The 14,787-nt window shown below is 43.7% G+C and overlaps 2 protein-coding genes across 6 annotated transcripts in view; one reads left to right on the forward strand and one right to left on the reverse strand.

Annotated features, from left to right (window-relative positions):
- SMC4 (structural maintenance of chromosomes 4) overlaps window positions 1-10,801 on the reverse strand; it is a 142,876-nt gene extending 132,075 nt beyond the window's left edge. The window contains exons 1-5 of one of the 2 annotated variants that reach the window (XM_077290648.1): window positions 10,355-10,801; window positions 7,764-7,911; window positions 7,109-7,287; window positions 6,704-6,895; window positions 5,967-6,143 (exon numbers count right to left, since the gene is read on the reverse strand). In XM_077290648.1, coding sequence (XP_077146763.1) covers window positions 5,967-6,143; window positions 6,704-6,895; window positions 7,109-7,287; window positions 7,764-7,899 — 684 coding nt within the window. In that variant the 5' untranslated portion in view covers window positions 7,900-7,911; window positions 10,355-10,801. Of the gene's footprint in view, window positions 1-5,966; window positions 6,144-6,703; window positions 6,896-7,108; window positions 7,288-7,763; window positions 7,912-8,047; window positions 8,184-10,354 lie in introns of those variants that run through there. The other variant, XM_077290649.1, reaches the window with a different exon arrangement.
- Window positions 10,802-11,001: 200 nt separating this feature from the next.
- Window positions 11,002-14,787, forward strand: part of IFT80 (intraflagellar transport 80) — a 159,908-nt gene continuing 156,122 nt past the window's right edge. For 2 of the 4 annotated variants that reach the window (XM_077290651.1, XM_077290653.1), the window contains exon 1: window positions 11,291-11,427. The gene's annotated coding sequence lies outside the window, so the exon portion shown is untranslated. Of the gene's footprint in view, window positions 11,137-11,290; window positions 11,444-14,787 lie in introns of those variants that run through there. The other 2 variants (XM_077290652.1, XM_077290654.1) reach the window with 2 other exon arrangements.

A 14,787-nucleotide genomic window follows, 5' to 3' on the forward strand; every position in this document is an offset into this window, starting at 1 on the left:
CCTAAGGCGGGCCTGGAGGGGGTCTGCATTAGGTATTCATAATGCAGACTCCGGACAAGTTACCGTACTGACTGATCCCTCACTGATCTGCCCCCCTAGTTTGCATAAAGAATATCTGTATATACACAAAAAAGAAAAAAGAAAAAAAAAAAAACCTTCTGCAGGCAGGTGCCAGCCATGGCTCCTGCTCTGAAGCATAATCAAATGGTTAATGGGCCAATAATACATTTAATTCATGTTATTCAGCTTGGAATAAATTAATTTGAAAATGGAGCCTGCCACGCCTGCTCAGTAGCTGCAATAGGTGTCTATAGCTGTGATCCGATAGCTATTACAGCACATGTGCCGGTAGTGCCATCTTGCTGGAGAAGAAAAAAAATCCTAAGTACATACAGATATTCATTATGCAAATAGGGGGCAGGTCAGTGAGGGATCAGTAACCTGTCAGCAATCAGAACTATGAATATCTATCTAATCAGAGCCCCACATACAGACCTCCCCTCCAGACCCGCCTTAGAGCAGGAGCATGTCATTAGCACAAAACTGAAAAGATTAAAGAACTACCATAAGATGGATTTCATCAACCAAGGTATCATTGTAATCAGTATAATGGCGCCGACCTGACACTGTCTGTAGGTTACTGTGCACAATCCTGATGACAGGTTCCCTTTAGCCCCTTACTGACCAATAATACATCTTTTTACTGACTTGATATACAATGGAATAGCATCCCCATACAGGTGACAATCCAGCAGCTATCAGCTGTAAACTATAGCTGCCAACTTTCGGCATCAGCCAGCCATAGCCATTAAATCCCTTAAACGCTGCTATCAATAGTGACTACAGCATCTAAATGGTTAACAGAGTGATGGCTTCCCCGAGATCTTGATCATGTGGTCCTTGTGTTTTAGAGTCTGCCAGCTACAGTGGCCTGTTCAGAAGTTAGCAACATTTAGGTGGTAAAAACTAAACTAAACTATTTCACTCCTGTCATGCCATTTTGCATTAATTCCTGAAAAGCACCTAAAGGTTTAATTAACTACCTGAAAGAAACTTTGAATATATTGAGGGGTGCAGTTTTTAAAATGGTATCACATTTCGGGGTTTTCAAAATGTAGGACCCCAAAAGTCACTTCAAAACTGAACAGGTCCCTATAAAAATTAGTTTTGTAAATTTCCTTGGAAAAGAAAAAAAAAAAAATTAATGCTATATTTTAAACCGGTTGAAATGCTAAAAATAAAACATTTTACATATGGTGCTGATGTAAAGCAGACAAGAGGGAAACATTTAATTGTTTTGTGTAGTATGGATAAGGCTACTTTCACACATCAGGTTTTCAGTGTCAGGCTAAATCCGTCTAATTTTCAAAAAACCGGATCAGGCAAATGTTGCCGCCGGATCAGGTTTTTTCCCCATAGACTTGTATTCGTGCCGGATTGCACCGGATGACATTGCGCTTCGTCTGGTTTTCGCCGGGTCAGGCAAATCTGCCGCTTCCGGTTTCTTGAAAAAACATCCATAGCAACGTTTTTTGTCTCCGGAGAAAAAGCCTGAAGCGCCGGATCAGGCGCTTCCGGCTGTTTGCTAGAATGGAAGCCTATGGGAGCCGGAAGGTGCCGGATCCAGAAAAAGGCGAATCCGGCGGCCTGATCCGGTTTTTTAACTGAGCATACTCCAAGTTTTTTTTTTTCATCCAATAATCTAGATATGATAGCCGGATCCGCCAAAAAAACCTGATCTGTCTCAGTTTTTCACAATCTACACCGGATCCAGTTTTTTTAACATTCGCCGGATTGAGCCTGACACTGAAAACCGGATGTGTGAAAGTAGCCTTAAAGAGATAATCAAAAGTTTGAACATTGCTAATTTTTTAAAATTGGTCAAATTTCGATTTTTTTTTTTTTTTTTTTTTTATAAACTAAAGCAAAACAACCTAAGTTTACCATTACCATAAAATGTGTCACGGAAAAAAAAAATAAAAATCAATGGGATATGTTGAAGCATTTCATAGAGTGACAGGTCAGAATATAAAAAATTAGCCAGGTCATTAAGGGGTTAAAGAGCTTTTTACACAATTGTTGATGGCGTTTTTAAGTCTTTACTAGTGATAAGCGAATATACTTGTTACTCGAGATTTCTCGAGCATGCTCGGGGGTCCTCCGAGTTTTTTTTTGTGCTCGGAGATTTAGTTTTTCTTGCCGCAGCTGAATGATTTACATCTGATAGCCAGCATAAGTACATGTGGGGATTCCCTAGCAACCAGGCAACCCCCACATGTACTTATGCTGGCTAACAGATGTAAATCATTCAGCTGCGGCAATGAAAACTAAATCTCCGAGCACTAAAAAATACTCGGGAGGACCCCCGAGCATGCTCGAGAAATCTCGAGCAACGAGTAGATTCACTCATCACTAGTAACGAGTATATTCGCTCATCACTAGTCTTTACCTTAAAGAAGCTCGCCTATGTCAAATACATTAATATACTCACTGACCCTTTTCTCACTCAAGGGACAAAAATTCAGAGTTGCTGGTGCCTTGTTCTAACACTCCATTGACTTATATTGTAAGGCTATGTTCACACTAGCAGTATTTGGTCAGTATTTCACATCAGTATTTGTAAGCCACAAGGAGTGGGTGATAAATACAGAAGTGGTGATGTGTTTCTATTATACTTTTCATTTGAGTGTTTCACTCCTGGTTTTGGCTTACAAATACTGAGGTAAAATACTGCATGTGTGAATGTGGCCTAAAAGTGACTTCCAGCTCACACACAAACCAACTGTGATCCAGAGAGTTGGCATTTCACTAATTCAACTGAGAAGACTGAAGCACTGCAGTTAAAATGACCTGGCAACACAGTTTTCCAGATTGTATTATTCTAGTGGCTTTAAAAAAAAAATTATATATATATATATATATATATATATATATATATATATATATATATATATATATATATATATATATATATATATATATATATATATATATATATATATATATATATATATAAAAAAAGTTTATACCCGCTCAAACCTCAGTAGCTGCCGCCATTACTATGGGCTCTTCGGGTCTTTTATAGTCCTGCAGCAGCATCCACATGACTGCAGGTGTATGCAAAAGAAAACAAAAAACAAAACCTGACTGGGACCAGTAGAGCAGGGGTTTGAACACGGACATTTTTTCTTTTTTAAAAAACCAACTTTCGTGCACAACGTTTCTTTACATGTTGAACAACCTCTTTACTACAACGTAACTGTTAAATAATCCAGAGTGTGGACATGCAGGAGGTGGTGGGAAAGGCTTGTTAGATTTCTCTAAGAGCAATGGAAAATTGAAGGCAGTAGAGGCAAGGCCAACATACCTAAAACACTTAACCCACTTCCTGAATCCCTTAAGGTTAACCTCATTCATCTTTAGAGAGGTGCAACTTTCATTAGCGTTTCACCACAAATTAAGTTGTAAACACCACAAAATATTTCATTTACTTATTTTCATAATTTCCGCTGTGGTAAAGATTTGTTTAATGAAAACAACTACTTATAATTAGGACATATATTCTAACACTGAGAGAAGCAAACAGTATTTACACAAACAGTAATTTTTTGCTTTGGGAAAAATAAACAAAAACAGCAAGAATTAACATATAGCGTAGGCTTCAGAAGGTGACAAAAAAAAAAAAAAAGGCAGAGCATACAGCTAGTTTTCAGTATTATTGTATAGTGGTAACAGAACTAGGTAACATTAAATAAACAACGATCCAATTTTCCTTTTAATAAAAGTAAAAAAAACAAAAAACAAACAAACAAAAAAAAAAAAAAAAAACCACGAACAAATAAAAAACCCTGTGAGACATCAGAATTCAATCCTAACAATGAGGGGTATGGCTAATAATGAAAGTCTTTCCCTCTAGTTATTAGTGAATAGGGATGACAATCTAATCAGCCAGCAGTAGCACACTTTACAAAATGAAAGCAAACAACCAACCAGATTGGGTGTAATGCTAACCTGTACTGCACCTCTCATTGCCAAATGTGATCAACTGGATGGTTGCAAAGTGTAAGAAGGAACTACTAAAATATATATATAATAAAAAAAACCTCAGTTCCTTCAGATGATCCATAAGAAATCAACAGCATATACTAAGTGATTGGACTCGGGTTATCTTTGATATATGCGGCACACTGCATTTTAGATTTTCTAACCAGGGATTATAAGGAGCATTTTCTACTCTATCAGCACTTCAACAACTTTCCAACATGTGAAAATGATCGATATAATGTAATCATGGCAAAAAATGCTAAGCAAGGAAAAGCATAAAGTAGCTGCATCTACTGGCACCACTTGTTGGTATATGAAGATTAGAACTAAAACCGTATGTGTGTTTGAAACAAAGCAAAATTCTTACATAATGTGCATTTTTGTTATATAACCCCCCCAACATTTTTTAGTTCCATTTCACGTAAGAAGCCATTTCAGTTACATTAGTGTATGCTGGGAGTGGTTAGAGTATACCAGTACAGATGGGAAGTGCATGTCTACCCATAAAGTCTAGTATCTAAACTAAGTGCTGTTAAATTCCCACGTATGAATATTGTTATTACAACGGTAGTAGATTGGTTTATTGTGCACAAAAATAATTTAGCCAGTGCCACATTATACAACGTTCTATGCAGCATTACCAAGTGTCAGATATTTTACATGACATTGGTATAACTACCAGTAACTAAACAAAGTATTTACACACATTTCTCCTTCGAAGCTTCAAATTAATGTCCAACACACACAAAAAAAAAAAGAGGGCACAATAGTTCTTAGGTATCGGGGAGGCACTTTTAATACAATAAGATATTTTATAGACTGGATATTTGCCTGTCTCAGCAGGCTGTTGCATGAGAGAACAAAAAAAAAAAAAAAAAAAAAAAAACACGTCTGCCCCTTACCCAGTAACAATGCTCTAGTGTTAACAGGAGGGCAAGTTAAAAGTTTAGTATTTTCTCTTTTATATATTCATAACCACAAAGGAAAAAACAGAAAAAAAAAAAAAAAAAACATTCCTAACAGATGAAAATAAAAAAAAAATAATAAAAGGACAAAAAAAAGTCACTAATTTGTTGCAATATTAAAAATAAGTAAACACATCATATCAAATCTAAAATGTAATAATCTTTAAAAACTACACCACAACACCGGCCAACCAGTAACTACTAATATATCACTGAAAACAGGCAAACCAACAGAAATATGAGTAACAGATATTCCACTGAATGCACTTTCATACATAAACAACCCCAACTTAAGCAGCATGGTAGTAGAAGAGTTAATGAATAAACACCAAAACTTCAGTATAGACATCAATTCTTCTTGGTACAAGTTATCTCACACAAAATATCAACTCCTAGAGTAGCAAATTAATTAGGAAATGCAGGGATGACAGACTGATTTAAAGACCAGCTAAACAATTATTAAAAGATACAGTTAGGTCAAACCAGAAATCAGGCCAATCCCAGATGAACTGTGGGAGACGCAAACAAAAAGAATGAAAGTTAAATTGTGTGCTATAACGCACTTTTTGCACATTCTCCCAGGTGAAAAAACAGATTTGATCCCATTACTGAATGATGCAAGTACACGTTCATAACTGATGTCAGATTCTTGCCACGCTAAAGCAGCACAATAATATTGGGGTCCACTATCTTAGCACCCAATATTTACGTGCTGCTAAAGCAGAACAGATTGCAGCATTGTCTCCCACAGGCAGCATGTCACTCTGGAAACACTGGTTACTTTCCATGAAACACTGAAGCAGCAAATAATGATTAGTATCTTTAGTATAAATGCAAATCATGATGTGCTGCTACAGCTTCTCGTGGCTTTCAGGTTCTTCTCTCAGAAAGGAAACAATATGACACCTAAATCTATTCCACACTCTGTATCACAGTATGACAATAATAGAATATTACCTGAAGAATTAGAAACCTGTTGTGATCCAAATCAATGCCGTGACTTCGGAGTAAAACTCCAACATCCTTAAAAGATTTCTTTTTACCACTAATTTGGTAGGCTGATGAATTATCCTTATAAGCAGTTCTGGCTACATAGAAGTTGCTGTTAGGAATAACTTCAAAATCATCCCCTTCCTGTCAGAGAGAATAATAAAATATTAGTAAGGTCTGGTCATCTCATAATTTTTATGCTGATTGTATCCTAATAAAACGGTCTGGGACAGCAGATATTAATGCAGGGATAACTGAACTTCACAAAGAAAGGCGATCTGTTACCAACTAACAGCTATTTATTGTGATATGACTTTTTATAAAGAGATACATATATTTATCAACTATAGCAGAAATGGTTAGTGAGGATGCCAGATTCATGCCAGGAGTGGCCAATGCATGAAGTACTCAACATAATACAAGGCATTGGCAATAGAATACAATATCGGCATGCAAACAGGAAGCAAACAAAACAAGAGCTGGGAGAATAAAGGAATAAAAATAGAACGTAAAGTGCAAAGTCCGTATATTTACTATTAAAGTAACTACAAAATTACGAAGCAAGGCCGCCATAGAAAATAAGACACTGACAAAGACTGATTACATCACATAGAAAAAAATAAAACTACAAGCAAAACTGACATTAATTGAAAAGTGTGAGATTATCACAAATATGAAAAATAAAGCTGCCAGAAAAGCCTTACCTTGTCTATGATTTTCTGGAAATGCACTTCCACTGTACAACTCTGAATATCTGTATGTTCGTCTGAATTATGGATCAACACTGACAGCTTTTTGGATCTTATTTTTTGTGCTCGATAGCCAAAAACAAAGAGCATGGAGTCAATCACGTTGGATTTTCCACTGCCATTGGGCCCAATAATACAGGAAAAACGCTGGACAAACAAAAATCAGCATGTGAGCAGAGATACGCATCTTTATTACATGATATTCTTATGCTCATTATACCTTTTTATAACCAAGTCATCACTCCTTCTGCCAAGGAAACTACTGTGGAGTACAGCAGCATAAAACTAAGTGAATTACATGCAGATGTTTCCGTACACTACATCCTAGGACTGAGAGACCCTACTAATAAGAGCTCTTACCTTATGGAAAGGCCCCAGAATGCGTTCTCCAGCATACGATTTGAAGTTCTGGTTTACAATATGGGTTATCATGAGACGAGGAGCTCCAGCTTCATTGGTCATCGCTGGAGGTGGGGGAGGAGGGATGCTACTCAGAATCGCCTCTAAACTTCTATTATCCAGCACCTCGTTAGGAGTCTCTAAAACGACAGAAAAAAAAATGGGGGGGTTCATCCAGTAACTTAATAGACAGGAGCCAAAAGATAGCGGCAGTGAATGGCATCCAGGTTGTACTCATCCTGATGAACGCCCTTACTCTCCTCCCCACACCCCTCTTAGGGGGATTCTGCACAACCAGAAAACTTCTATGGATGAGTCCTGTCCGAGATCCATTGACGATAAATCAGATCGTAGCTACTAAGTCAGTAGAAGCCCAAACAATACAGAGTAGACGCAGCAACTTCTATGACAGCCGCGTGTAGCCCAGCAAACGAGCGGTTAATGCCTGTCACTGTCCCGGCGCTGCTCACACAAAGGCGCCCCCTCCGCGGCCAGCGCGTCTCTCCCAAACATCACGGCCACAGGGCAGGAGGCTGCCGACAGCTCGGTGGTCGCAGGCGATGTAACGCGATGGCCAACCATTGCTGATCGCTGTGCTGCTCACTGGCATCCGTACCTTGCGCTGCCGGTCTCCCATCCTCCGCAGGGGCTTCTGCCTCAGGAGTAGGCAGGGCTGTGCCACTCTCATCCAGGGCCCTTTCTGTGGGCTGCTTGGCCGCAGCTGTGGACGATTTGGTCTTTTTCGGTGGCATGATGAGGGTGATCTGAGGCCAAAAGACAACGCAAATCACCACAGAAACATTACACCTGTTATACACCACAAGTGTTGTAGTCCTCCCCGACATCAGACCTGTTTATGTATATATATATATATATATAGGCTAGCTCCTATAGTCCTACCTGACTAGAGAACTGTTACACAGGATAGGTGCTGTAGTCCACCCCGACATCAGACGTGTGTGCGTGTTCCTTTAGTCCTGCCTGACTACAGAACTGTTATACAGGATAGGTGCTGTAGTTCTCCCTAACATCAGACCTGTAATGCATGATAGCTATAGTCCTTTCCATCCTCTACAAGTGGCTGCTGAATATGTTGGCGCCATAGTAATATGTACAAAATTACAAATGATACCAGAGATGGTAGTGCGTTTACTGAGCTTCCTCAGATGAACAAACCTACCTCATATCACCATACGCAGTGACCCCCACCACCACACGCAGTGACCCCCCCACCACATCGCCATATGCAGTGACCCCCCCACCACATCGCCATACGCAGTGACCCCCCCCACCACATCACCATACGCAGTGACTCCCCCACATCGCCATACGCAGTGACTCCCCCACATCGCCATACGCAGTGACCCCCCACCACACACAGTGACTCCCTCACCACATCACCATACGCAGTGATCCCCCACCACATGCAGTGACAATTATCCCTATATGCAGAGATCCCCTTTCCCACTAGAGAGCAAACCACCCATGTCAATATATGCAGCGACCCAGTATCAGTATAGTGATTCCCCCATATCCCTATAAATGCAGTTATACCCCCATATCCTTATATTCGGTGACCCCCCCATATGCAGACACCGCCAACCCAATGACCCCTTTTCATAGTGACCTCACTCCCCCATATGCAGTGACCCCTTCATACCCAGTGACCCCAATATCCTTATATGCAGTACCACCTCCATACCCAGTGACACCACTCTCCCATATGCAGCGACACCTCCATATCCTTATATGCAGCGACACCCCATACCCAGTGACCCCCCCATAGCCTTATATGCAGTGACCCCCCCATAGCCTTATATGCAGTGACCCCCCCATAGCCTTATATGCAGTGACACCCCCATAGCCTTATATGCAGTGACACCCCCATAGCCTTATATGCAGTGACACCCCCATAGCCTTATATGCAGTGACACCCCCATAGCCTTATATGCAGTGACACCCCCATAGCCTTATATGCAGTGACACCCCCATAGCCTTATATGCAGTGACACCCCATAGCCTTATATGCAGTGACACCCCCATATCCAGTGACCCCCCCATAGCCTTATACGCAGTGACCCCCCCCCCATAGCCTTATATGCAGTGACCCCCCCCCATATCCTTATATGCAGTGACCCCCCATAGCCTTATATGCAGTGACCCCCCCCATATCCTTATATGCAGTGACCCCCCCCCATATCCTTATATGCAGTGACACCCCATAGCCTTATATCCAGTGACACCCCCATAGCCTTATATCCAGTGACACCCCCATAGCCTTATATCCAGTGACACCCCCATAGCCTTATATGCAGTGACACCCCCATAGCCTTATATGCAGTGACACCCCCATAGCCTTATATGCAGTGACACCCCCATATCCTTATATCCAGTGACACCCCCATATCCTTATATCCAGTGACACCCCCATATCATTATATGCAGTGACACCCCCATAGCCTTATATGCAGTGACACCCCCATATCCTTATAGCCAGTGACACCCCCATATCCTTATATGCATTGACACCCCATAGCCTTATATCCAGTGACACCCCCATATCCTTATATGCAGTGACACCCCCATATCATTATATGCAGTGACACCCCATAGCCTTATATCCAGTGACACCCCATAGCCTTATATTCAGTGACACCCCCATATCCTTATATGCAGTGACACCCCCATATCATTATATGCAGTGACCCCCCCATAGCCTTATATGCAGTGACACCCCCATATCCTTATATCCAGTGACACCCCCATATCCTTATATCCAGTGACACCCCCATATCCTTATATCCAGTGACACCCCCATATCCTTATATGCAGTGACACCCCCATATCCTTATATCCAGTGACACCCCCATATCATTATATGCAGTGACCCCCCCCATAGCCTTATATGCAGTGACACCCCCATATCCTTATAGCCAGTGACACCCCCATATCCTTATATGCAGTGACACCCCATAGCCTTATATCCAGTGACACCCCATACCCAGCGACCCCCTCCATGGCCCCGCACACAGCGGAGGTGACACGCCGGTATAGGTGGCCGCTGCCCAGCAGTTGTCAGTCCGGGCAAACACTCGGGCTCCGCAGTGTGATGACAGCTCTGCACACTCCCCCTCCGCCGCCTGTCACCGGCTTCTCTCACCATCATCCCGCTAAAATTAAAAATCCACAAAGTGTGCGGAAAATCACCTCAGCAGCCGCCTCAGCCGCGCCCCCGGCTCCCTAACAGCTTGCAGGAATTTTTTGCCGATTTTTCGCGGTGTTTTTGAGGCTGCCCGGCGCTTTTCTCGGAGCAGGAGCAGTAATTCCGCGGGATGCTCAGTCCTCGCCTGCTTAGCCCTCAGCTACTCCACTCGAAAATGGCGCCCAAAATCTAAACTCGAACCGAAGTTCGTTACAAACGCGCAGTGCATGCTGGGAGCCTACTCAGATTTGAAAAAAAAAAAACGGGGCCGTCTGCCATTTTCCAGAGAGAAACAGCGGCAGAAAGCTAGTGACGCCACAGCGGGGTGTCTGCTCAGCACGGTCCTGGGGGGCTGTAATGAGCGCAACGGGCGCCCTGATAATGGCAATTACTGAGAGGAATGGAGTTGGCGTAACGGACAACGACTGAACTACAAGGCGGCTTGAGAAGGCGGGATTAGGTTGCCAAGCAACGGAAAGGGACGTGTGGTGGAGGCGCGGTTATTGCAAAGACCGCCTAGCAGGCGGATTCTCTTTCTTTACCGTTTTGAAGCGTTGATTGGTCAGTGCTAGATCACCTGACTAATCGGACAGCAACCACTAAGCAGCCATTTTTGTATCTGTCAAGTCACATATTATAAAGTACCCAACGGCTGCAGTGCACGCCGAGCTCGGCAGCCTGACACAAGGGGGAGTTAACTTGAGGGAAGAGTCTGTCATGGAGCCTCACTCTATGTATCACTTGCTTTAGAAAACTTCACCCACTTCTGCCAACACCAAAAATGGCGGTAACTAGGTCGCTCTAGCTTTTCATTTGGGATATACGGATAGAGGGTCTTTCCAGAGTACTCAGACCACGCACTGCTTCTCGCTTTCTCCTCCGTCACCGTCCTGGTGTGACAGATCTCACTTCTCCAGTCTAGCCTGAGCCTCAATATCCCGTGTGGTTAACAGCTAATCTCGCGATAGGTTACCATGGAGACAGAACGCGGCCACAAAGCTGGAGGGGGAGCATCAGCATAACGGAGACTGCAAGTGCACCGGGGAGAAAGGCCTCATCGTGTGCGAGCCCCGGAGAGGTGACGGCTACAAACCGTACATGCATCATGTGTTACATAGTATATGTCCTGGGGGCTAGTGTACATGTATTATGTGTCCTGTGGTCATCTGTGGGCTAGTGTGCATGTATTATGTGTCCTGTGGTCATCTGTGGGCTAGTGTGCATGTATTATGTGTCCTGGGGCTAGTGTGCATGTATTATGTGTCCTGTGGTCATCTGTGGGCTAGTGTGCATGTATTATGTGTCCTGGGGCTAGTGTGCATGTATTATGTGTCCTGTGGTCATCTGTGGGCTAGTGTGCATGTATTATGTGTCCTGGGGCTAGTGTGCATGTATTATGTGTCCTGGGGCTAGTGTGCATGTATTATGTGTCCTGGGGCTAGTGTGCATGTATTATGTGTCCTGTGGTCATCTGTGGGCTAGTGTGCATGTATTATGTGTCCTGGGGGCTAGTGTGCATGTATTATGTGTCCTGTGGTCATCTGTGGGCTAGTGTGCATGTATTATGTGTCCTGGGGGCTAGTGTGCATGTATTATGTGTCCTGTGGTCATCTGTGGGCTAGTGTGCATGTATTATGTGTCCTGGGGCTAGTGTGCATGTATTATGTGTCCTGTGGTCATCTGTGGGCTAGTGTGCATGTATTATGTGTCCTGGGGGCTAGTGTGCATGTATTATGTGTCCTGGGGCTAGTGTGCATGTATTATGTGTCCTGGGGCTAGTGTGCATGTATTATGTGTCCTGGGGCTAGTGTGCATGTATTATGTGTCCTGTGGTCATCTGTGGGCTAGTGTGCATGTATTATGTGTCCTGGGGGCTAGTGTGCATGTATTATGTGTCCTGTGGTCATCTGTGGGCTAGTGTGCATGTATTATGTGTCCTGGGGGCTAGTGTGCATGTATTATGTGTCCTGTGGTCATCTGTGGGCTAGTGTGCATGTATTATGTGTCCTGGGGCTAGTGTGCATGTATTATGTGTCCTGTGGTCATCTGTGGGCTAGTGTGCATGTATTATGTGTCCTGGGGCTAGTGTACATGTATTATGTGTCCTGTGGGCTAGTGCGCATGTATTCTGTGTCCTGTGGTCATCTGTGGGCTAGTGTGCATGTATTATGTGTCCTGGGGGCTAGTGCGCATGTATTATGTGTCCTGTGGTCATCTGTGGACTAGTGTGCATGTATTATGTGTCCTGGGGCTAGTGTACATGTATTATGTGTCCTGTGGGCTAGTGCGCATGTATTATGTGTCCTGTGGGCTAGTGTGCATGTATTATGTGTCCTGTGGTCATCTGTGGGCTAGTGTACATGTATTATGTGTCCTGGGGCTAGTGTACATGTATTATGTGTCCTGTGGTCATCTGTGGGCTAGTGTACATGTATTATGTGTCCTGGGGCTAGTGTGCATGTATTATGTGTCCTGTGGTCATCTGTGGGCTAGTGTGCATGTATTATGTGTCCTGTGGTCATCTGTGGGCTAGTGCGCATGTATTATGTGTCCTGTGGGCTAGTGTGCATGTATTATGTGTCCTGTGGGCTAGTGCGCATGTATTATGTGTCCTGTGGGCTAGTGCGCATGTATTATGTGTCCTGTGGTCATCTGTGGGCTAGTGTACATGTATTATGTGTCCTGGGGCTAGTGTACATGTATTATGTGTCCTGTGGTCATCTGTGGGCTAGTGTACATGTATTATGTGTCCTGGGGCTAGTGTACATGTATTATGTGTCCTGTGGGCTAGTGTGCATGTATTATGTGTCCTGTGGTCATCTGTGGGCTAGTGTGCATGTATTATGTGTCCTGTGGGCTAGTGCGCATGTATTATGTGTCCTGGGGCTAGTGTACATGTATTATGTGTCCTGTGGGCTAGTGCGCATGTATTCTGTGTCCTGTGGTCATCTGTGGGCTAGTGTGCATGTATTATGTGTCCTGGGGGCTAGTGCGCATGTATTATGTGTCCTGTGGTCATCTGTGGGCTAGTGTACATGTATTATGTGTCCTGGGGCTAGTGTGCATGTATTATGTGTCCTGTGGTCATCTGTGGGCTAGTGTGCATGTATTATGTGTCCTGTGGTCATCTGTGGGCTAGTGCGCATGTATTATGTGTCCTGTGGGCTAGTGTGCATGTATTATGTGTCCTGTGGTCATCTGTGGGCTAGTGTGTATGTATTATGTGTCCTGTGGGCTAGTGTGCATGTATTATGTGTCCTGTGGTCATCTGTGGGCTAGTGTGCATGTATTATATGTCCTGGGGGCTAGTGTGCATGTATTATGTGTCCTGTGGGCTAGTGTGCATGTATTATGTGTCCTGTGGGCTAGTGTGCATGTATTATGTGTCCTGTGGTCATCTGTGGGCTAGTGTGCATGTATTATGTGTCCTGTGGTCATCTGTGGGCTAGTGTGCATGTATTATGTGTCCTGGGGCTAGTGTGCATGTATTATGTGTCCTGTGGGCTAGTGTGCATGTATTATGTGTCCTGGGGGCTAGTGTACATGTATTATGTGTCCTGTGGGCTAGTGTGCATGTATTATGTGTCCTGGGGGCTAGTGTACATGTATTATGTGTCCTGGGGCTAGTGTGCATGTATTATGTGTCTTGGGGCTAGTGTGCATGTATTATGTGTCCTGTGGGCTAGTGTGCATGTATTAGGCTACGTTCACATTTGCGTTGTGCGCCGCAGCGTCGGCGCCACAACGCAAACAAAAACGCATGCACAACGCTGCGTTTTGCGCCGCATGCGTCCTTTTTTTCATTGATTTTGGACGCAGGAAAAATGCAACTTGCTGCGTCCTCTGCGCCCGGACGCGGGCGCCGCAGGGACGCATGCGGCGCAAAACGCAAGTGCGACGCATGTCCATGCACCCCCATGTTAAATATAGGGGCGCATGACGCATGCGGCGACGCTGCGGTGCCGACCACAAATGTGAACGTAGCCTTAAAGGTACCTTCACACGAAACGACTTTGTAACGATATCGCTAGCGATCTGTGACGTTGCAGCGTCCTGGCTAGCGATATCGTTTAGTTTGACACGCAGCAGCGATCAGGATCCTGCTGTGATGTCGCTGGTCGCTGAATAAAGTTCAGAACTTTATTTGGTCGTCCGATCGCCGTGTATCGTTGTGTTTGACAGCAAAAGCAACGATACCAGCGATATTTTACACTGGTAACCAGGGTAAACATCGGGTTACTAAGCACAGGGCCGCGCTTAGTAACCCGATGTTTACCCTGGTTACCAGTGTAAAATGTAAAAAAAACAAACAGTACATACTTACATTCGCATCCCCCGCCGTCTGCTTCCCACACTGACTGAGCGCCGCAAAGTGAAAGTGAAAGCACAGCACAGCGGTGATGTCACCGCTGTGCCCTGATACTACCGGCGTTCAGTC

The sequence above is a fragment of the Ranitomeya variabilis genome, chromosome 2, assembly GCF_051348905.1.
Source record: "Ranitomeya variabilis isolate aRanVar5 chromosome 2, aRanVar5.hap1, whole genome shotgun sequence".
In the NCBI taxonomy this organism is placed as follows: domain Eukaryota; kingdom Metazoa; phylum Chordata; class Amphibia; order Anura; family Dendrobatidae; genus Ranitomeya; species Ranitomeya variabilis.